Below are 23,888 nucleotides of genomic sequence, written 5' to 3' on the forward strand. Positions count from 1 at the left end.
CCCCTGGAGAAGGGCATGGCAACCCACTCCAGTATTCTTGCCTGGAGAATGCCATGGACAGAGAGGAGCCTGGCGGGCTACAGTCTGTGAGGTCACAAAGAGTCGGACACAACTGAGCAACTAACACTTTCAGTTCATCAATCAGAATATGAAATATTCTCTCTAGTTTTCCTGACTGAAATACTTCTAACAATTTTAAGAAATCTTATTTTAAACATGCGGTATGTTTTTCCACAATGCAAATCGTGCTGAACATAACCTCACTTTTTCTTGATGACTCGGATATATCAGTTATTATCTGCTTCTGTGCTAACAGGTGCTGGGCTTTCATAGCTTTTATTCTTTTTGTACCTTTTCATGATCCGGCTTTGGCTGTTGTTTTTCACTTCCCACCATCCTGTTTAGTTGCCTCCTTTGCCCTTGTATTTTCTTCACGGTTCTGTTCATTCCAGTGGCTTCCTCCACATGCAGACAACTGCCAGGACCGCATCTCCAACCGGACCCCTGAACTCTTAGCTCATGGGTGCATTTGACTGGACACTGATGCTTGGACATCCCACTGGGGTCATGTGTGGTTCCACTTGAACTGTCCTTTACTTCCCACTTCACCCCCCAGCCTACTCCCAGCATCACTCATGGTGAATGGCAGCAGCATGCATCATCCAGCAGTGGAAAGCTGGATTTTACTCATGACCACACTCTCCCCCCTCAGTCTGATGTGTCACCAAGTCTTGCTGCTACTCCACCCCCACAGCCCCTGTGGTTGGGGCACCTTCCTGCCCCATGTGTCTTATCACAGCTAACATCGGTTCTTCCTGTCTCCCACCTGGCCCTGCCGCAGTCTTTCTCCACTCGCGGCTAGGACATGCTGGGCTTCATCTTCCCCACACCTGCCTGCAGCTGAGGGAGGCTGTACCACTCACCTCTGCCTGCAGCCGCACCATGGATACGGTGGGCCTTTGACATGCCTGTGAGACCCAAGAGATGCTGCTGCCAAAGCCCCAGCCCCAGGAGGGCATTCGACCTCCTCCCACCCGTCTCTGCCTAAAGGACCTCACTCCCGTAACTCTCCCCAGCCTTTGCTGATCAACAGCTTCCCTCTGCTGCAATGTGTAGAGACGGGCTGTAGTCTCTCCCACCTCTAGGAGTCTTCTCTTCTCCTCCGGCTACCAGCCCACTTGCCTGCTTCCTGTCATAGAAGAGATTTCCTGAGAGAGTTGCTGTGACCCCTGTCGCACTTCCTCCCCCTTTTGTCCTCAGTCCAGCCTCTTCCTGCACCCGTGAGACTGCTGGCATCGGGTCTCCAGGGCCCTGCGTGCTGCCGGGGCCAGGTCTTGTCTCTATTCTTGTTACTTGATCTCTCAGCGACTCTTGACACAAGTGAGCCTTCTCCCCTCCATGGAACGCTGTCTCTTGGCTTCTGCCCCTTTCACTTCACCATTTGTGAGTGTCTCCTTTAACAGTTCCTCCCCTGCAGACCCTGAAGCGTTGGCGTGTATGGTGGGTTCATACTTGGACGCCTGTTCTCCATCTGAACACAGTCCTTGGTGCTGGTGATTAAAAACCATCTACAGTCTGACAATATCCACATATATAGTTTCAGCCTGACCTTCAAATTTGCCTTGAAACTACACGTGCTCCATCTCTTGTGTCTCATGGCATGTCAAAGCCCCAGGTCCTAACCAGAACTCTTGGGTTTCCTCACCTTCTCCCCAACTTGCTCCTGCCTCAGTCTCTTCCATTTCAGTGAGTGTCACTCTTATCCCTGCAGTCGTTCAAGCCAAAAACCCAGCAGAGAATCATCTTAGATTTCTCATTTCCCATCTTTCCCTTCATCTAAACCATGAGCGCTTGTTAGCTCTGCTGCTAAACATAGCCCGGCTCTTTCATCTCTCTCCATCTCTTGCCTGCTGTATTGAAACGGTTTCTTATCTAGTATCTCAGCTTCACTTTCCCTAGAATTTCTTCCCACACAGATATGTTTTAAATGTAAGTCAAATCATGTCACTCCTTTATCTGGAAACCCTTTAGCATCTGCTGTTGAGGAAGTCTCATAGGATGTAGCCCCACCAACCTCGCTGACCTCACCTGAGCCCCCACAAGACCCCTCCCATCCCCCACACTCACCTGGCCCTGCGCCGCCTTGTTCCCTCAGCACACCGGCCTTATTTTTGCACAGAGCCTTTCTAGCTCTGCCCAGGATCCTCCTTTCCTGGGTCTTTGCATGGCTGGTTCCACATTGCCATCCAGGATTTCAGCCCAGATTTATTTCCCCTCCTCAGAGATGCTTCCCCAGACTATCTAATTAATTGTCCAAATGCAAGAGCCTCTTCACTTCCTCCACTCAGTTCCTCTCTGGTGTTACCTGATTTTCTTTTCTTCATAATGCTTGTTGCAAAATGAAGTTACACTAACCACTTAAATATTGTATCTATCTTTGGGAAAGAACCTAAATTCTAAGAGGGTGTCGCCCTCATTCCCCCCTCTTCTCTGCTGTGTCCTCGGCACCCATCAGAGCCTCACACGGAGGAGGTGCTCTGGGGGTGAAACCTGATCACACCGCCGTGTGACTTCAGTGGCTCCCTCTTCCCTTGAGAGTATGTTCCAGGTTCCCTGATATGGTTTATGAGTCCCTCTGTGACCCGGCCTCTGCTTATTCTTTTAACTCGTTGATTCTCAGCTGGGGGTAGGGGAGATGTGGGTGGCAGTTTTGCTGCATCCCACCCCTAGCCACGGGAGAGAGCTGGCAGTGTCTGGAGGTCCTTTCGGCTATCATAACTGCAGGGGAGCATCTAATGGATGGAGGTCCGTGGTGGTTTAATTGCAAAGTCCTGTCCAACTCTTGGGACCCCATGGACTCTACCCGCCAGGCTTCTCTGTCCATAGGATTTCTCAGGCAAGAGTACTGGAGTGGGGTGCTATTTCCTCTTCCAGGGGATCTTCCCGACCCAGGGATCGAACCCCCGTCTCCTGCATTGCAGGCTGCTGTAAACATCCCACAGTGCATAGGACAGGCCACAAACAATAGTCTGAAATGTCAGGAGTGCCACAGTTGACAGTCTAGCTGTTCCTGTTATCCTTTGTCATGGTCAGAGGTCTACACCCGCTGAAAGGTCATATTCTTTCTAGCTACAGAGCCTTGTCCTTGCTAATCGCCCACCTGGAACACTCTTTCCCCTCTTTACTGTTCCCAGCTGCTGTTCACCCTGTTCATTGCCTTGATGGAGGCAAATTAAGCTTTAACCTTTACAACGTGAAATTAAATCTGTTTTGGCAGTTTGGAGTTTTATATAAAGATAACTTAAGTTTCTACCTCAAATTGAAAGTAACTTCCATACACAAACATTCTTGTGTCCTTTTTTTTTTTTTTTTGGATGGGTAAAGCTATTGTTACTGAGGACTACGGTGTTATATGTATTTGTCCAATTGCAGGGAATAAATGGCTGAATTAGTAAAACAGCACCTATGCAGTTAGTTTAATTTTTGACCATAGGCTCTTTCTCACTTTTCAGATATGATTTAGTATGTTTAAACACATATTAATTTTAATTTCTTTGTGCCATGTTTTCATGTTTTCCTTTTTAATGATTAATATGAGCAGCTTGCCAGTTGATGTTAACAGTATTTGAATACCATAAGTAGGAAGTTGGTCCCTGGGTTGCTTTTTGAATTGACATTCTACTTTGTTCTACTCAGGGGACAGAGCTTTGTGGCCCTGCTTTTGTCCTTCCCCAAGCAGTCCCACTATTGCTGATGAAAGAAAATACTTTCAGGTTCTGTGGTTTGTAAAGACCCCCACATGAGGATTACAAAGTTAGATAGAGTGTGTATTTATGAGCAATAGAATCACAGCCCACTAATTTTTTAAAAACTACAATTTGCATGTTACAATTTTTAAATCACAAGATTTTAAAAAATAATTGTGTTTATATAATGCTCCGCTTGCATGCTGGTGAGTTTGTAGCTTGTAATATTAACAGAACCCTCATTGCATCTTTTTTTTTTTTCTTTTTCAAATCCATTTGTGCATGGATTTTTTTTTTTAAACTTTCCACAGAACAAAATATTTTAAATAACTTCAAAGGATAAAAATATTCCTTCTGCCATTGCATATTTATTTTACTGTGTTTCTAGCACTGTAGACTTTCTTAATTTTATGTTCTAACTTGGTAAAGGTAGATACTAGTTTTGAAAGGGATTAAGAAATCTTTTTTTTTTTTTAAGAAATCTTTTAGTTTACTCATAGCTTTATCTGAAACTTATTGTATCAACCTTGCTAAAAAACCCCAAATAGGCAACATTTTCCTTACCCCTTTATTCAAAACTCCACACCAGCTGGATTCTCCAGCCCCGCCTTTCCATCTCATTCTCACCTGTTAGCCCCCAGAGCCTTACTTGACTCAGTTCTGTAGTTATTTCCTCATTCTTTCTTACCATGAACAGTGACTGAATCCCTGTTCATGTACCAAGCTCTGTGCTAGAGGATAAAGATACGCTGTTAAATAAAAGGTGTTCCCTTTGGAGTGACAATTTCATAAGTAATTACGTTTGTGTTTGATAAATTCTGTAATGGAGAGAGGTACACAGTGGTGGCAGATTTTTAAAAAGTTACTTCTCCTTGGGAGACTGTAGAAGACTTAGGAGAGGGTAGAATATTTGAACTGGATTCCTAGATAGAAAAAGGGCATTGAGAGCTAGGGATGAAAGTCCAAGTGACTTAGTTTACAACATTCTTGCAGCAGCTGGTCGTCTTTATTTCCTGCTTCCTCCCTCCTAAGTGCTGTAACCAGTAGTAGTATGGCATAATCCTGCCATCAGCTGTAGTATTAAAGTGAATTTGGGATAGATAATTTGAGTTAGATTTTCCATTCAAAAGGAGTAATGAGCCACCTAAGATAGGAGGTCATTAGGGAGCTGGCTAACTGTAGCTGATTGTCCCCCGTTTGGGGCAGTCCTAAGTCATCTCTTCGTCTTTTTTAGTTCTTTCCTTCTTATCTCAAGACTTATTATAAATAAAAGGCTGCTTCGTTTGAGATACTTTTATAGAGTGTTATTTTTTTCAAAATTGATTTAGTTGTGGCTGAGGGGAAGAACTGAAGAGGCAGCTGTCATAGTGATTGTATTTCTGCAGAGGTTCAAACTCTAGGAAGAAAATTAATACAGAAAGAAGCCATCTAACTAAGTCTCTATGTCCTTGAATTTCATCCTCAAGAACACTTATGAGGAAAATGACTGGTGAAAGGAGTCATTGTAGGAAGGAGGTGGGAGCAGGCACCAGGTTAACACATTTCATGCTGTGACTCAGATAAAAGAAACAGTAGGCATCAGAAGTGGGTGTTTTAAGAGGATCCCTCTAAGATGCCAGCCACCATTAAACGAAGATCATTTAAAGGATTCCACTTTTTGATTTGACAAATGGTTACCATATATCTGACCACCAGGGTGAAGAGGATTCATATATGTGGTTACCATTCTGTGTATCATGGAGCACGTGCCGTACTGTCTGAACGGGGTGCCAGCAAGTCGTCCTGAAACAGGGTGCCGGAGCTCTGTGGATCACCACCGTTCTCACCCCTCACCAGCTCCTTTCCCCTCCTCCTGGACTGCTGCTCAGTGGCAGGAAGAGGGAGAATAGCTTTTCAAGTCTGAATATAAAATACTCATTTTGTCAAGATTTAGTATTCTAAAATGGAATATATGTATATATACATATACAAAACACAGCATTTTTGTACGTATACACGGGTTTTTCCTGTAAGGAGGCTACGTATCCAAGAGCTCCACTTGTTGTTGCTGGGTAGTTGCTCATTGTGTCCAGCTCTTCTGTGACCCCATGGACTGTGACCCCATGGACAGCCACCCTCCAGGCTCCTCTGTCCATGGGGTTTCCCAGGCAAAGAACACTCGAGTCGGTTGCCATTTCCTTCTCCAGAGAGTCTTCCTGACCCAGGGATTGAACCCACGTCTCCTGCTTGACAGGTGGACTGTTTACCACTGAGCTACCAGGGAAGCCCAAGAGCTCCATTAGGGGAGAGCATACCCCTTTCTTAGATGAGGGGAAAGCTTTGAGAAATCACTACATGGTCAGACTTCTGTTTATATAAGTGAGGAGAAAGTACCTTTCTTTTTATCTGGACTTACATAATTGATTGGGTTTAAGTGTGTGTGTGTGTGTGTGTGTGTGTGTGTGTATACAAATATATGTACATTATTTCATCAAATGTAAATTTTTTATTTTAGAAATTTGAAAGGAAGTTCATAAGACTGACCAGAGCTATGCAGAGGAATGTAAGATATACTGATGCCATGTTGTACTAACTACTGTAATCAGCAATTTGACTTCTGCGTGCGTCAAAATTTGCCATTTTAAAGATATATCATCATCATCTTTTTACTTGAGAAGTCATTTGTGATCAGGACTCTTGACCAGGAGCGTTCCTTTTTATGAGAGATAAGTAACCGTGAGAGTTCTTACTGTTTGGCTCACAGTGAGCTCCTTCCCTCTGTCGTCAGGACCCTGCGACTCCCCCACAGTTACGGTCCTGATTGGCATAAAGGCAGCGGAAGTCTTTCCAAATAGAAGGTTCTTGAAATGGGTACAACGGGAAACAGAAGGCCTGTTTTTCCCCGCAGATGAAGGAAAATGGTGCAGGAGGCCATTGGGAGACAAAGGATTCGCACCTGATTGATTATTCTTGGCAGGAATATCGTTAAGAACATTTAACCGTATTTTCATGTGTACTTAATGGAAATGTTTTTATTGGCATATGTCGTAAAAACAAAATCAGTAATATCAAGGATCTGGGTTGGCCCATTATACATACTAAGTCTTGGAGAGAATTAGAGAGTTTTGAAAACTTTTAACTCCAGAATTCATTTGCTAGAAGTAGCTTCCCCTTTGATACTTTGTTGAGGCCCTTTAGAGGCCACGCAAGCTGAGCCTGCCTTGCGCAGCCGCAGTAGCGGGCTGGAGGGGCTGTCGCGAGGCCTCGGCCTTGCGCAGCCGCAGTGAGGGCTGAGAACCGGCCAACGGTCACAGTCTCCTTTCGAGCTTCTGAGGGTGCTTGCTGCTTTCTGCCTTCACCTCTGAAGTGAATAGCCATGAGCTGGACTGTGGGAATCCTGCGGGCCAGCCAGAGAGCGGGCACTGTGAGGGCGAATTTCCTGTGCCCGGGAACGGCCCTAAGACCCCGCCCGCTGGCAGCCATCACCCTCGGGGGCGCCTGGGCCGTGGCCCCCACATCCAAGATGGCGACGGTCAAGTGTGAGCTGATAAAGAATTTCACTTCAGAGGAGTCTGTTCGCAACAGTAAGATCTCCATCGTAGGAACTGGATCGGTTGGCATGGCCTGTGCTATCAGCATCCTATTAAAAGGCTTGAGTGATGAACTCGCCCTGGTGGATGTTGATGAAGGCCGACTGAAGGGTGAGACAATGGATCTTCAGCATGGCAGCCCTTTCGTGAAAATGCCAAACATTGTTTCCAGCAGAGATTACCTTGTCACTGCGAACTCCAACCTCGTGATTATCACGGCAGGTGCACGCCAGGAAAAAGGAGAAACACGCCTTAATTTAGTCCAGCGAAACGTGGCCATCTTTAAGTTAATGATGTCCAATATCATTCAGTACAGTCCGTGCTGCAAACTGATTGTGGTTTCCAATCCAGTGGATATCTTGACGTACGTAGCGTGGAAGTTGAGTGCCTTTCCCCAAAACCGTGTTATTGGAAGTGGTTGTAATCTGGACACTGCCCGTTTCCGTTTCTTGATTGGGCAAAGGCTTGGTATCCATTCTGAAAGCTGTCATGGGTGGATCCTTGGAGAGCACGGAGACTCAAGTGTTCCTGTGTGGAGTGGAGTAAACATCGCCGGTGTCCCTCTGAAGGAACTGAACTTAGATATAGGAACTGATAAAGATCCTGAGCAGTGGAAAAATGTTCACAGAGATGTGGTTGCTAGTGCCTATGAGATTATTAAAATGAAAGGTTATACTTCTTGGGCCATTGGCCTATCTGTAGCTGACCTAACAGAAAGTATTTTGAAGAATCTTAGGAGAGTGCATCCAGTTTCCACCAGAATTAAGGGTCTCTATGGAATAAATGAAGAAGTATTCCTCAGTGTTCCTTGTATTCTGGGGGAGAGTGGTATTACTGACCTTATAAAAGTAAAGCTGGCCCCCGAAGAAGAGGCTCGTCTGCAGAAGAGTGCAAAAACACTTTGGGATATTCAAAAGGAGCTTAAGTTTTAAAGTTGTTTAAAACTAACTACCATTCCGAAGTTACTGACGAAAGGTAGTGGTTATGGTCTTGTGTATGTCTAGTTTTTGAATAAACTTGAATTCCTAAAATTTGAAGTCAGGGGTAGAGTGACCCCCCTATTTAGCCCCCCCCCCTTTTATTTAGCATCCAGATTCTAGGTTATTCTTTTTAACAGTTCATAAGTGACTGTGCATCAAGTAAGGTGTTTTTGTACCAATGATTTATCAGTCCTTGCTTTATGTGTGTGTGTACGTGTAGAGTTGCCAGTTGTTCAAAAATATGTGGGATGCAGGTGCTTGTTGTGTTACAGAAATTCTTATTCTTTTCATTAAGTACATGTTCATTCTTTGGTTCTGGGTGCCTTATACCTATGTTCATTTATGAGTAACTTCCTATACAGTGTGAAAATAAAGCTTACACACAGAGGCTCTGTTACTGAGCTGTCAGTATCTTCATTCCCCTGTGACTATCAGCCAGGCTTTAAAAAAAAAAAAAAGCATCATAAAATGGGAGTGCAGGCAGGTCCTATGTGTTGTGTGTGTGTGTATGCTCATGTTATGTGTGCCAGTGAAGTAGGATCATTAGGTAAAGTATGAAAATGATTGTGACTTGGTTGATAACTATTATAAAGTATTTCTTTACATCTATTTTATTGGAGTATAGTTGACTTAACAGTGTTTCAGGTGTACAGCAAGGAGATTCAGTTATACATATATACTATATTATTTTTCAGATTTTCTAAGTTATTACAAGATACTATAGTTCCCTGTACTATACAATAAATCTTTGTTGCTTGCTGCATATCTTTTTAAATTAGAAATCTAGCATTCTAGTCATATTAAGTCAAATAAATGGAGTCGAAATGTCATAAATTTTTTATTATTTAATTCTGTAAAATATAAAGCTTTTAGGAAGAGGCCTGACAGTCATAGGTGGTTCACTTACTAAAAATAAAGCCTGATCGAAATAGTTTTAGAACTGCTGCTGAGAACCTGACCTGTTAGCACATTAAATCAAGAAGCATGTTCTATGTTGTTCTTACTGGGCTGAGTCTTAGTTGCAGGGCATGCCCTGGCCCTAAGACACTCTGGGGTCATCCCTGTTGCTCAGTTTACTGCACATTAACAGAACATTTTTGCTTTTGAATTGTGCCCCTGTTGTTAATCATTGTCATAATAATTGACCATTTTTAGTGAGTACTTCAGGGATTGTATTTCTCAGAAAGTTACATGTTCACTTTTTATTCTTAAATCAATTGACTTTATTACAGATTCCTGACTGTATGGATGTGATACAGTGAAGGTTTAGGAGAAAGATGCTTGTCTGACCTTTACCTAAATAATGGGACTTATAACTTAGAAAACGAGAATCTTAGCCTTCCTAATGCAAATGAATATTAAATAGATTACATGGTATGTTCAGACATTTCTCAGATTTATGTGTGTATCAACAGGCCTAATCAAAAATTGAAACATACCAGCAGCTACTTTCTAAATTAAGCCTAGTCCTGCTTAGTTCAGTTTTAGTAAATAGACATAGGACTAGGCTGCTGCTGCTGCTAAGTCGCTTCAGTCCGGTCTGACTCTGTGCGACCCCATAGACGGCAGCCCACCAAGTCTCCCCCGTCCCTGGGATTCTCCAGGCAAGAACACTGGAGTGGGTTGCCATTTCCTTCTCCAATGCATGAAAGTGAAAAGTGAAAGTGAAGTTGCTCGGTCGTGGCCGACTCTTAGTGACCCTATGGATTGCAGCCTACCAGGCTCCTCCATCCATGGGATTTTCCAGGCAAGAGTACTGGAGTGGGCTGCCATTGCTTTCTCTGACATAGGACTGTAATCCACCCCCCAAAAAACTGACTCTTTACTTAACCAAGCTGATCACAGCTCCCACACTAATTCATTGAAAATATCAAAATGTTCTGATTTCCTCGGAAGCTGTGTCATATAATGGGATTAATCAATGTGCTGAGCTCTCTGAAGGTTGGAAGAGTGGTTGTTTGGTTTTTCCAGGTGATTCTAAAACCTGTTTAAGGTTAACACCAAGTTTCTCTTCCCCTTTGTCCAACCCTTAAGTTTTTATTCTTCCATGTTTTAGCAAAATTTAACATAATAGTGAAGGATATCAGAGCCTGTCTTAGGTCTGTTCTGTGATGTCTCTTCACCAGCTATGTCAGTCAGGATAGGCTGGGTTATACTACAGTAAAAGAATAATCTCCAACTGTGTGGCTTAGAGGTTTCTTTCCTAAAATTCACTGGGTTTATGCAACTCTCTAGGGAACCTGTCCTCCACAGGCTGGCTTCATACCTCAAGTTTCTTTCATCCTGAGGCACCACTGCAGCAAACAGGTTTCCGTGATTGCTATGGAAAGAGGAGAGAGGCCTGGAGGCTGGAACACTTGCAATGATATGCTTCACCTTGGAAGTGACACAGATTTCTTTTACTCATATTTCATTAGCCAGAATGAGTCACATAGTTGACTAACTTCAAAAGGGTAGAGAGGTATTGTCGCTCACTCACTCAGTCGTGTCTGACTCTCTGGGACCCCAGGGACTGCAGCACGCCAGGCTTCCCTGTCCTTCACTATCTCCCAAAATTTGCTCAAACTCATGTCCATTGAATCAGTGATGCTATCCAGCCATTCTCATCCTCTGTTGACTCCTTCTCCTGCCCTCAACCTTTCCCAGCATCAGGGTCTTTTCCAATGAGTTGGCTTCTCACATCAGGTGGTCACAGTATTGGAGCTTCAGCTTCAGCCCTTCCAATGAATATTGAGGACTGATTTCCTTTAGGATTGACTGGTTTGATCTCCTTGCTGTCCAAGGGACTCCAGGACCATAGTTGAAAAACAGCAATTCTTCGGTGCTCAGCCTTCTTTATGGTCCCACTCTCACATCCATAAATGACTGCTGGAAAAACCATAGCTTTGATGACAGACCTTTGTCAGCAAAGTGATGTCTCTGCTTTTTGATATGGTGTCTAGGTTTGTCATAGCTTTTCTTCCAAGGAGCAAGCGTCTTTTAATTTCATGGCTGCAGTCACCATCTGCAGTGATTTTGGAGTCCCCCGCAAAAAAAAGTCTGCCACTGTTTCCTCATCTATTTGCCATGAAGTGATGGGACCAGATGCCATGATCTTAGTTTTTTCAATGTTGAGTTTTAAGCCAGCTTTTTCACTCTCCTCATTCACTTTCATCACGAGGCTCTTTAGTTCCTCTTCATTTTCTGTCATTAGGGTGGTGTCATCTGCATATCTGAGGTTACTAATATTTCTCCCAGTAATCTTTTTTTTTTTTCTCCCAGCAATCTTGATTCCTTTCAGCTTGTGATTCATCCATCCCAACATTTCAAATGATGTACTCTACATGTAAGTTAAATAAGCAGGGTGACAAAATACAGCCTTGACATACTCCTTTCCCAATTTTGAACCAGTCCATTGTTCCATGTCTGGTTCTGACTGTTGCTTCTTGACTTGCATACGGTTTTTCAGGAGGTAGGTAAGGTGATCTGGTATTCCCATCTCTTTAAGAATTTTCCACAGTTTGTTGTGATCCACACAGTCAAAGGCTTTAGTGTAATGAATGAAGCAGAAGTAGATGTTTTTCTGGAATTCCTTTGTTTTTTCTATGATCCAATGGATGTTGGCAATTTGACCTGTGGTTCCTCTGCCCCCCCCCCCTTTTTTTTTGAAAAATGCCACGGGGATTTTTATTATTAACACCAAAAACATTATGTATTGGGGTACAGCCAATTAACAACATAGTGATAATTTCAGGTGAATGGTGAAAGGACTTAGCCATACATACACATGTATCCAGTCTCCCCCAAACTCCCCTCCCATCCATTTCTCTGGCTTTTTAAATCCAGCTTGTACATCTCAAAGTTCTTAGTTCATGTACTGCTGAAGCCTAGTTTGACAGATTTTGAGCATTACCTCGCTAGCATGTAAAATGAGTGCAATTGTGTGGTAGTTTGAACATTCTTTGGTATTGCCCTTCTTTGGGATTGGAATAAAAACTGACCTCTTCCAGTCCTGTGACCACTGCTGACTTTTCCAAATTTGCTGGCATATTGAGTGCAGCACTTTCACAGCATCATCTTTTAGGATTTGGAATAGCTTAGCTGGAATTCCTTCACACTCCGTGATGTCTGGCTCTAGGTGAGTGATCATACCATCGTGGTTATCTGTGTCATTAAGACTTTTTTTGTGCAGTTCTTCTGTGTATTCTTGCCACCTTTTAATCCTTCTGCTTCTGTTAGGTCCATACCATTTCTGTCCTTTATTGTGCCCATCTTTGCATGAAATGTTCCCTTGGTATCTCTCATTTTCTTGAAGAGATCTCTAGTCATTCCCATTCTGTTGTTTTCCTCTACTTCTTTGCATTGGTCACTTCAGAAAGCTTCATCTCTCCCTTATAGACAGAAGTATTACCCCCTGTATCCAGAAGCAGATGAGTACTGGCTGTCAGTAAACACTGGGATTGGAATGAAAACTGACCTTTCCCAGTCCTGTGGCCACTGCTGAGTTTTCCAAATTTGCTGGCATACTGCGTGCAGCACTTTATCAGCATCATCTTAGCATTCTGAATAACATGGTCACCAGTGCAAGAAGTACATGCCTCAGGCTTTTAAAGTCATCTTTAGGGAAAGTGGGAACATGAACAGAAGTTGTAGAGGTCTCTCCAGGTCGCAGAGCCACGGTGGTTGTGGGGAAAGAGCCTGGATGCCAGCGAGGCAGTTGTACTTATGAATCAGATCACCATGGGTGGGTTAACCTCTCCGACCTCTGGTTTCTCGTATATAAAGCAGTGGTCTTCATTTCTGCCACAAAGAATTGTGAAAGCTAAATAAAAGCCTATTGCTTGATGGGTCTGGCACATAGGTGATCTTAAATGGCAGACATTTTTCTTGTTCAGGAAGCATTTACAGTCTTACTCAGTTTTATGAAGAAGCTGAATTTCCAAGTTCCTCAAAATTCCCGTTGGCACTGTAATTACTGATAGATCCAAAGGCTTTCTCATCAGTTGGTCCTATAAAGCTTTCATTATTCTAACCTCAGCACCGAGGCTGGCAGCCATCCTGTACCTGCAAGTGAGAAAATTGACGCTAAATGAGCTATTCAGTGGCAAAGACATTTTAAAACTTGGAGCGCCTAATTCCAGTAGCTGTCTATTTATTAGATGCTGTAAGGGTTTTCTCAAATTCATTAAATTGGGGATATAGCCTTAGCTTTTAAGTAATTTTTCAGCACACTATATATAACACCAAAAGTTTTCATGTTGTTGTTTTCCTTGCCACGACAGACACAGTAAATGTGTAGTGATATCCCATGGTTCACTCCTGGCATACTGGCTAAATTGCCCTTCAGAAAACTGTTGCAGTGTGAATGTGAGTAGTAACATTATTGGAGACAAAATCTTGAATCTATTCTAAACCTAGAACATCAATCAGAAAATCCATATTAGTGACAAATTACTTGTAATCATTTTCCTATTGTCATAACACTCAGAACTGCTGCCTTAGAGACGCTCAGTTCAGTTCAGTTTAGTTGTTCAGTTGTGTCCGAGTCTTTGCAACTCCATGGACTGCAGCACGCCAGGCCTCCTTGTCTATCACCAACTCCTGGAGATTACTCAAACTCATGTCCATTGAGTCGGTGATGCCATCCAACCATCTCATCCTCTGTCGTCCCTTTCTCCTCCCGCCTTCAATCTTTCCCAGCATCAGGGTCTTTTCTAAGGAGTGAGTTCTTTGCATCAGATGGCCAAGGTATTGGAGCTTCAGCTTCAGCATCAGTCCTTCCAAAGAATATTCAGGACTGATACCTTCAGGACTGACTTATTTGATCTTGCAGTCCAAGGGACTCTCAAGTGTCTTCTCCAGCACCACAGTTAAAAAGCATCAATTCTTCGGCGCTCAGCTTTCTTTATAGTCCAACTCTCACATCCATACATGACTACTAGAAAAACCATAGATTTGACTAGACAGACCTTTGTTGACAAAGTCAAGTTTCTGCTTTTTAATATGCTGTCTAGGTTGGTCACAACTTTTCTCCCAAGGAGCAAGTGTCTTTTAATTCATGGCTGCAGTCACCATTTGCAGTGATTTTGGAGCCCCCCAAAATAAAGTCTGCCACTGTTTCCCCATCTATTTGCCATGAAGTGATGGGACCAGATGCCATGATCTTAGTTTTCTGAATGTTGAGTTTGGTTTTTTTTTTTTAGAGGCTTTACATTTATTTTTATTAGTTGGAAGCTAATTACTTTACATCATTACAGTAGTTTTTGTTATACATTGAAATGAATTAGCCATGTATTTACATGTATTCCCCATCCCAGTCCCCCCTCCCACCTCCCTCTCCACCCGATCCCTCTGGGTCTTCCCAGTGCACCAGGCCCGAGCACTTGTCTCATGCACCCAACCTGGGCTGGTGATCTGTTTCACCCTAGATAATATACATGTTTCAATGCTGTTTTCTTGAAACATCCCACCCTCGCCTTCTCCCAGAGTCCACAAGTCTGTTCTATATGAATGTTGAGTTTTAAGCCAGCTTTTTCACTCTCCTCTTTCACTTTCATCAAGAGGCTCTTTTGTTTTTCGCTTTCTGCCATAAGGGTGGTGTCATCTGCGTATCTGAGGTTACTGATATTTCTCCTAGCAATCTTGATTCCAGCTTGTGCTTCATGTAGCCCAGCGTTTCTCATGATGTATGATGTACTCTGCATATAAGTTAAATAAGCAGGGTGACAATATACAGCCTTGATGTACTCTTTTCCCCATTTGGAACCAGTCTGTTATTCCATGTCCAATTCTAACTGTTGCTTCCTGACCTGCATACAGATTTCTCAGGAGGCAGGTCAGGTGGTCTGGTATTCCCGTCTCTTTAAGAATTTTCCACAGTTTGTTGTGGTCCACACAGTCCTTTGGCATAGTTAATAAAGCAGAAGTAGACATTTTTCTGGAACTCTGTTGCTTTTTTGATGATCCAGCAGATGTTGGCAATTTGATCTCTGGTTCCTCTGCCTTTTCTAAATGCAGCTTGAACATCTAGAAGTTCACAGTTCACGTACTGTTGAAGAGACTGATGCTTTCTGATGATATTACAGCCCAGCACTGTTGGATACAAGCACTGGGACTCAGGATGAGGTTCTTGGCGCAGAGGGCTCACTGCCTAGGAGTGCCATTCGTGTCCCAGTCTTTGAGGAGAGCATCCTGAGTTGTGCAGTGTGCACTGGCCCTGTTTAGAAGGGTAGGCTTGTCATCTGTAACCACAGAGAAATTCTCCTTGGTCAGAGAGGAAGAGGGATGAGGAGGACTGCAGGGAAGAATCCCAGAGTCTAGAAAATGCTTCAGAGCTAGACTGAGTTGCTGGGTGGATACTCAGGCTCCCAACATGCCCTGTCCTCACCAGACTTCTGTGGTGTTAGCGTAGGGGGATGGTCTTGTGGCAATAGCTGTAATTATTATTGTGGAACTCAGTATATTTGCTTTATAATTTGCTTAAACGTTACTCAGTTCCTAAATCTTCCGTCAAGCACATTTTTCAGCAGAGGAGTGTTCTGTTGACCTGTGATAGCGTATCACTGATAAGACCAACACCTCTGATCTGCATATCAGAAAGTGAAATAGGTGGAAAAAAACTAAAGGTCTTCATTTAACTATCCATGTACTATAAACAGTCCAAGCTTAGAGACTTTCTATGAGGCTTTCTGCTGAAAGCGACTTGAGGCCCTGTTTATAAGGAGATGCTCGGTTTCCATTTCCACAGCTGTAAAATTTTAAAGGTTTTTTCAGTGAAGTATAGGTGATACACCATATTTTATAAGTAACAGGTGTACAAAATAGTGGTTCCTAATTTTAAAGGTTATACTCCATTTATGGTTATATTGACCACATGCCCTGTGTTACACAGTATATCCTTGCAGCTTATTCTATACCAGTGGTTTGTAAGTCTTAATCCCCTACCCTTACTGTGCCCCTCCCCCTTCCCTTATCCCAGTGGTAACTGCTGGTTCTCCATATCTTTGAGTCTGTTTTCTTTTTTTGTTGTTGTTATGTTCACTAGTCTGTTGTATTTTTTTAGATTCCACATATAAGTGAGATCATACAGTATTTGTCTTTCCTTGTTGGATTTATTTCACTTAGCATAACACCCCCCAAGTCCGTCCATGTTGTTGCAAGTGGCAAACTTTCGTTCCTTTTTATGGCTGATTAGTATTACAGTATACACATACCACATCGTCTTCACCCATTCATCTGTTGATGGAGACTTACAGTGCTTCCATATCTTGGCAATTGTAAATAATGCTGCTAAATGAGCATTGGACTGTCTGTATCTTTCTGAATTAGTGTTTTTTTGGACATATTCCCAGGAGTGGAATTGCTGGGTCATATGGTAGTTCTGTTTTCAGTTTTCTGAGAAGCCTCCATACTGTTTTCCACAGTGCCTACACCAGTTTGCCAAATTATACCAATAGTGTACAGGTGTTCCCGTTTCTCCACCAACATTGGTTATTTGTGTTCTTTTTGAAGACAGCTGTTCTGACAGATGTGAGGTGTTATCTCAGTGTAGTTTTGATTTGAATTTCCCTGATGATCAAGGATCTTGAGCATCTTTTCATGAGCCTGTTGGCCATCTGCATGTCCTCTCTGAAAAAATGTCTATTCATGTCATCTGCCCATGTTTAATTGGGTTGTTTGATTTTTTAAATTATGAGCTGTATGAGCTGTTGATGTTTGTTGGATATTAACCCTGCGTCAGTCATATCATTTGCAAATATCTTCTCCCATCCAGTAGGTTGTCTTTTTACTTTGTTGATGGTTTCCTTTGTTGTACAAAACCTTTTAAGTTTAATTAGGTCTCATTTATTTTTGCTTTCATTTCCTCTGCTTTAGGAGACAGATCCAAAAATATATTGCTGCGATTTATGTCAAAGAATGTTCTGCCTATGTTTTCCTCTAGGAGTTTTATAGTTTCCAATCTCAACATTTAGGTCTTTAACCCATTTTTACATTTTTGTGTATGGTGTTAGAGAATGTTCTGATTTCATTCTTTTCACTTGTCCAGTGTTTCCCAGCAGCACTTACTGAAGAGGCTGTCCTTTCTCCATTATGTGTTTCTGCCTCCTGTGTCGCAGACTGACTGGCCGTGAGTGCACGGGTGTATCTCAGGCTCCGTTCTGTGCCACTGATCTGTGGGTCTGTTTTTGTGTCATAACCGTACTATTTGGTTGGCCTCCGGTCCAGCTGGCTGCTAGACCTTGCCTTGTGTGGAAGCTGCCAGCTGCTGGGCCGGGTCACGAGACTGCAGAACCTCAGGGGGCCCCGGGGCTAGTACTGGCATGTGGAGTCAGAGTCTAGAAGATTCTGGGGCTGTTGTCTGCCCACTGCAGGGTGAAACCAGGTCCTGGACTCGGTGCTCGGACTACTGGCAGGCGGAGCCGGCCCTGGAGTCTGGTTACAGGGCCGAGGGTCTCAGAGCTGGTGTTGGATCCCTGGTAGGGGTGGGGGGAGCAGGGGAGATGGTTCCTGGCTCAGTTGGGGTGGCCTGGTGCTGGGGAGACGGGCTCCGCAGGCTGTGTGACTATAGTTTTCCTGTGTCTGGGGGCTGCCCCTGGTGAACGAGGCCGGCCTGGAGGCTAGGGCAGGCTTCCTGGAGGACAGGGCCAGGCCCAGGGGGCTCTGGGGCTGGTGCCTGCCCACTGATGGGTGGAGCAGGGTCCTGGACCCTCTGGTGGACAAGGCCGTGTCTAAATGAGGCAACTGGGCTCCGGAGGTCTTAAGGTAGCCTTCTTGCTTCCCAGCCCCATTAGTCACTTGGCCTGAGGTATCCCAGCAGTGGGTCAGGTCTTGGCACTGATGAGCCACAGGAAGGATCCCACACTGGCGCCTCCAGCACCGGTGTCAAGTGCTAGAGGGAGCTCCCGAGAACAGCAGCCCAGTGTCTGTGCCCCACTGAACTGCAGTGGCCTCCGAGCTCTCCAGGAGACGCTCCAAGACCAGCAGGTTGGCCGACCCAGGCTGCTGTCAAATTACTGCTTTTGTCCTGGATCCTGGAGTCTGGGAGATTCTGAGATTCTGTCCTTTAGGAGTGAAATCTCTATTTCCCCAGTCCTCTCGGACTCCTGAAAGCAAGCCCCACTGGCCTTCAAAAGTCAGATTCCCTAGGAGCTTGCCTTCCCGGTGCAGGACCCCCAGGCTAGGGAACCTAACATGGGGCCAGAACCCTCGCTTCTCTGGGAGAACCTATGCAGAGTATTTATCCTGTGGGTCCCACCTGGGGATGTGGGACTTAACGTATCCAGTCCACCATTCCCCCTCGTTGTGTTGTGGGTCCTCCTCCACGTCTTTTGTGGAGAAAGATCTTCTCTGGCAGGCTCTAGTCTTTTCATCAGTGGCGGTTCCGCAGGTAGGTGTGACGCTGATGTGCTCCTGGGAGGTGGGCTCAGGTCTCTCTGCTCCGCCTTGCTGGCTGGGCTTCTCCTCAGCTGTAAGTAAATAAAGGGCCACGTGGTGGTCTTATCCCACTTCTTTCCTTCCCTTCACCTGGCTCGGAAGCCTGTCTGTTCCTAGTTAGCTGTTTTTCAGATATGATTCCTTCTAATGGTTCAGTTACTCACTTTTGACCCTGGGAACAAGTAGACAATCCTTGGGAAATTAGAGCAAAGGAAAAAAATGGGCCAAGAAAAGGAAATGGGAGCACAACCCGCTCCCCCCCCACCCCGATGGAGCAGAGCAGCCATTCTGCACGCTGCCTCCCAGACCTCATCCGAGTTCCCGCCTCCGCCTCCTCAGCGACCGACCTCCTTCTATCTCCCTGAGAAGGCGGGACGGTAGATGAGTCTACTCATCTCTTGGTGGCTGGTACCCGACCAGAAAACCCTGTCGTTAGGCTCGGCTGTAACAGACGTTCAACCAGAGACGTGACGGGAAAGACCTAAGCAGTGCGTTGCAAATCCTGGCCAGAGGTGTCTTTCAGCTGAGAAAGTCTGCAGGGGGCACTCTTGGGTATTTTGGACAAAGCTGCTATTTTTGTGGGCCATCCTAGACATTTAGCATCCCTACCCCCAAATGCCAACAGTGATGCCCTGTGACTGTGACAGCCCAACTGTCAGGACTCTCTAAGAGAACTTCTGCTTAGAACTACATTTCCAGCCGTGCCCCACCACAACCCCCCAGGGACAGAGCACTGCCTTGAGCTGGAAACCTCTCACGCAGGGTTTGTCACAGTAAAAACCAGAGAGCTGCATGGGAGAGGGCCTGGGGGACAAATACCGTGGACGTGTGTGTCTGTCATCAAGACTGGGGTCTGGGACCCAGACCTTGAGGGTGCTCGTGGGCCTACAGACCTCTTGTGATGGATAACCGTATGTATCTTCAGTTATCAGAATAGTTAAACCACAATGATGCGACTGTAAATTAATGCTTTTGACAAGCATACTGTAATATTTACATCCACATGAGCTTTGTTCTTGGAACACAGTATTTTGATGCTGCTGTAGTGACAACAGCTAATGTATGTTGAGCACTACCAGGTGCTGTGCTTTATGTGCGTTATCTCAGTCCTCTCAGCTCTGTAAGCAGGTAGTTCTCTCCATCCTGCACACGTGAAATCCGCCCCTTAGTGAGAGTAAGCAGACTTCCCAAGTAGGTGAGTTGGGCTTTGAACAGAGAGGTCTACTTGATAACAGGGTCTGTGCTAACAGCGGTGCTACCGTGACTGGGGTAAATGCCCCGAAATTAACAAGTTCCAAACAGGATGCACCTCCTGAATTGGGAAACAACACAAGGATTCAGCTTCTGATTGAAATTAAGTAAGCATCAACATTAAGGAAAAAAATACTATTTCTCAGTCACTCCAAGAAATGGCTTACATGTTGCTGTGAATCCAGGGTGCTTCACAGTTTGACTGAGGACATCTGTATCCTCGAGAAATAGTGGTTGGGTTGGTGTTGCTCAGTTGTGTCTGATTCTTTGTGACCCCATGGACTGCAGCACGCCAGGCTTCTCTGTCCATGGGGTCCCCCAGGCAAGAATACTGGAGTGGGTAGCCATTTCCTTCTCCAGGGGATCTTCCTGACCCGGATCGAACTAGAGTCCCTTGTATCACAGGCAGATTCTTTGCCGCTTAGCCATCGGGGAAGCCCGGTTGGGAAATGGTTGATGAGAAGACTGCAGCGCTGTGTGAATAGGACCATCTAGGTGTAAAGAATGAATTGGTGTGGAGCTACTGTCACCTACGGTAAAGACTATCCACCTCCCATAAGTTACTGTTCCCCACCCTCAGGACCGTGCACAGATGTGGACTTGATCTGGCACAGCAAGATTTTCCAAACTCCTGCTCCGGGCCCTCGATTCCAAATCACTGTCTGCTGGGAAAACTTTTACACAGATTTTTCAACACTGTCGGTGCCTAAGAACATTCTACTTTATCTGCCATTCATTGATTCCTCCTTAATTTAGCCCCTAAGTTTCTTCTCCCCACTCCATCCTTCTGGCCCCCAAATTCTTCTAAGTTTGACTAGCCTTAGTAGATTCATATTTAGATAGAAATCCCATTCTCAGCTGCATCTTTATATATGAAGGCCAACAACATAAGCTGTCTTCTGGTAGGAAATAAATGTCATGGAGGGTTGACAATACAGAGCATGTTGCCTTTCAGATTTAGAGTTTTATGTTATTTAAGGCCCAATAGACTTATACTTGGAAGAAGAAAAGAGGTCTGTCTCACTGTCTTCCAAGGCAGCAAGGACAGTCTCTTCCTTTTGTTGGTCTTCCTTTGCTCAATACCCACAGCAGTGATGTATCAGTCAGCCAGCAACGGGGTCCATCTCTAATTTTGGCTCTTTTCCCCATCTTTTAACATTTGATGACTGATTTTTTTTCATCTTTCAGATGAAAGACTTTCGAAATAAAATGCAGTCAATATTTCCAGCAATTCCCAAGAACTCTGAGTCGGCTGTTGAGTGGGAGGAAGCACTGAAATCCAAATGAGAGGAGCACGGTGGATGAAGTCTGGACGATTGCCACGGGGAAGGCTGGCTTTGGAGCTGCCGCAGCCCCGAAGGGACTCGAGTGTGTTCTCAGGAACACCCAGGCTGCTACTGACCTCTGGGCTGGACGGCACTGCCTGTTCTCACAGGGGCCTGCCGTCATGACCGGGCACTGCTCTGTTATAGCTGATCTGGTTATGTTCACATGAGGGGGAGGGGGTTAGGGCTCGCAAAGTTTGAAAAGTTAGGAAGACTGTTTAAAAATAATTATATGGGTATCTTCTCTAGGTGAAGGAAATCCCAGGGGAAATACTTTTATGACTGTAAACGTTGAAAAACCCAAGTTTTCTACCTGAAAAAAAAAATTATAATAATTTCTAATGGAAAATCTTTATAAACAGACTGGTACCTCAGTGTGTCTAAGTAAGTTAGTTTCAGCAGCCTTGCCTGTCAGCACGTGGCTGTCAGGACGTGGCGGTCTTGCTCCCGGAAGTGACTCCCGTCCGTCAGGGAGGGCAGCGGCTCTGCGGTCCTGACATGGTCTGTGGTTTGTGCGCCATTTGCCTGACGACCTCATTTTCAGGCCCTGTAAACCTGTAAATTCTTAGACAAGAAGCCAGTAACAGATTGTGATAACCTTGAAAAAAATAATCCATGGAAAGGATAATCATGCAAAAACAATTATATTATGGGTATAAAATGTACTTTTTTGACAAGTTGATTCTAGATCCCTAAACATTGCCTGACAGTTTGTAGTTTTATCTCAGTTGTCAATATTAAAATAGACCAGTTATCACCTATCTTAACAAATATTTTTAACCAGAAATGTACCTGCCTGAGTATTGAGTCTCTAGGTGAATTAAAAATTTTTAAAGAAAAGTATGTTTACTATTTCAGTATGTCCAGAAACATAACCTCTGGTTGAATATCATTGTGTATTTTCTTTATAATTACTTAGGCTCTAATTAGCAGTTTAATAAAGTACATTTGAAATTTCTCTCTTATAATGAAACCTTTTCGTTTTAAGGAAAAGTTTTAAATGAAATGTCAAGTGCATAATTAACATTTTTCTCTGGACTATCTTACCCTGTTAAAATTGCGGTATTGTTAATTAAACAGGTGTAATCAGCGTCTGGGATTCATATGTAACCTGTTTAAAAATCCAAGACTGAAAAGGACTGTGAAATTTATCAGGGTATGTAAAGTAGCAAAAACTCTTCTTCACCCACCTTTCATTCTTAACTAAATCTCTGCAACAAAATATCTCTAGTGTTTGAATGAAATGAAGGAAGCAAAGTCGGGAGGAAAACTGAGCAGGTTTTGTCCCTGTTAAAAGAGTCTCAGCCTGGGTGGCTGGTGGGTGCGTGCTGGAGGCCTAAAGCAATGAACGTTTACTTGCCTGATGTTTACAAAGCCCTTTCCATATGCGTCTCTTGTCCTTGAGGGGTGGTGGGGGACTCCCATAAGTGATGATGAATCACCTGCTACAGAAAGGTTGATGGGGACAGATTCCCTAGGACAGGTACCAAACAGAGGCTCCGGCTGCATTTTCAAAGCAAAAAATAAAGTAACAAAGATGAAAGTTAAAAGCAATATGAGTAAAGTAGTTTTTTCCTGCAGTCAGAACTCAGATATCAGAAGATGTAGTCATTTGTCTATTCCATTTATACCAGAGGCATATTGTTAAATTGGTTAATGGAAAGGAAAAATGTTTAACAGATAATGTTATTCTTTATGTGAAGTACCATCTGTGTACTGAGTTCTGAATGTTCCTGGATATGGAAGAGAGGAAATGTTATGGAATTTCAAGTTTGCCTTCTCTGCTGTCTTTATCTTGGGTAGAGTATGACAAACATAATCACATTTATCTCCTGGAGCATAAAGAGTTTTAATCACCCTATTAACCAGGATGACATTTTTCACAGACTTAAAAAGGAATAGAACAGACATTATCTCCCCATAAGCAATCCATTTCATGGAGGCTGAGCACTAGAAATTCTTTAAAGGACGGATAACACAAGCCATTTCCATTTCACGTGCAAGCCAACATTAAGGCAGCTCCCGTTAAGAATGCTGCTTACCCTGGTTGAGCGTTAAGCTTTACATTTAGGCCCTGCGCGCCAAAAGAGCTATTAGAGAAAGCAGTGTAGAACATAGAAAAACACGGCGGGCAGGGAGGGGCGACTTCCAAGACCTTAGGATTCATGCCAGGATTAAAAAAATAAAAACATATATTCTGTTAAGTTCTAGCTGCCTTGTAAAGACATATCCATCAGCTACTGTTATTCTCAGAGTCAGAAAATATGGTTTGCGAACAAACTGGGAATGAAAAATAGGTCACGGGACCCACCTCACAGTCTGCCCAGTGGCTGGTCTCCATAAGAAACACGGATTCTAACGACAGCAGAGAGAGCGGCCGCCTGGGCCCCGCGGGGTTGCGTGACCACGGGTGACCCCCATTCCAGCTGCGCCAACACTGGGAAAAAACCCGCCTCAGCCGCTTGGTCAAAGGGCGGCCCCCAGTCACCACGCCTGTCGTACATTCTGCTTCGTCTCATGGATAGTGTGGGACCCGGCTTGCAAATTAATCCTTGCAATCTATGGGGAACGTCTGAGAAATGAAGCAGGGTGGGGAAAGCCCAG

General features: G+C 44.2%; 2 protein-coding genes and 1 long non-coding RNA gene across 3 annotated transcripts in view; 2 read left to right on the forward strand and 1 right to left on the reverse strand.

Moving 5' to 3' along the window:
* Positions 1-22,838, forward strand: part of TMEM242 (transmembrane protein 242) — a 41,413-nt gene extending 18,575 nt beyond the window's left edge. Inside the window, exon 4 of the mRNA XM_070461625.1 lies at positions 21,148-22,838. Coding sequence (XP_070317726.1) covers positions 21,148-21,246 — 99 coding nt within the window. The 3' untranslated portion in view covers positions 21,247-22,838. The remainder of the gene's footprint in view (positions 1-21,147) is intronic.
* On the forward strand, positions 5,331-8,683 carry LDHAL6B (lactate dehydrogenase A like 6B). The gene has a single exon (XM_070461624.1). The coding sequence runs from the start codon at positions 7,102-7,104 to the stop codon at positions 8,245-8,247; it is 1,146 nt and encodes a 381-aa protein (XP_070317725.1). The 5' UTR covers positions 5,331-7,101; the 3' UTR covers positions 8,248-8,683.
* On the reverse strand, positions 9,115-19,735 carry LOC139033039 (uncharacterized). Its single transcript, XR_011485663.1, has 2 exons — positions 18,530-19,735; positions 9,115-13,338 (listed from the first exon to the last, which is right to left on the reverse strand). It is a non-coding gene; the product is annotated as an uncharacterized lncRNA (long non-coding RNA).
* Positions 22,839-23,888: the final 1,050 nt, after the last annotated feature.

Source organism: Odocoileus virginianus, chromosome 34 (genome assembly GCF_023699985.2).
Source record: "Odocoileus virginianus isolate 20LAN1187 ecotype Illinois chromosome 34, Ovbor_1.2, whole genome shotgun sequence".
Classification (NCBI taxonomy): domain Eukaryota; kingdom Metazoa; phylum Chordata; class Mammalia; order Artiodactyla; family Cervidae; genus Odocoileus; species Odocoileus virginianus.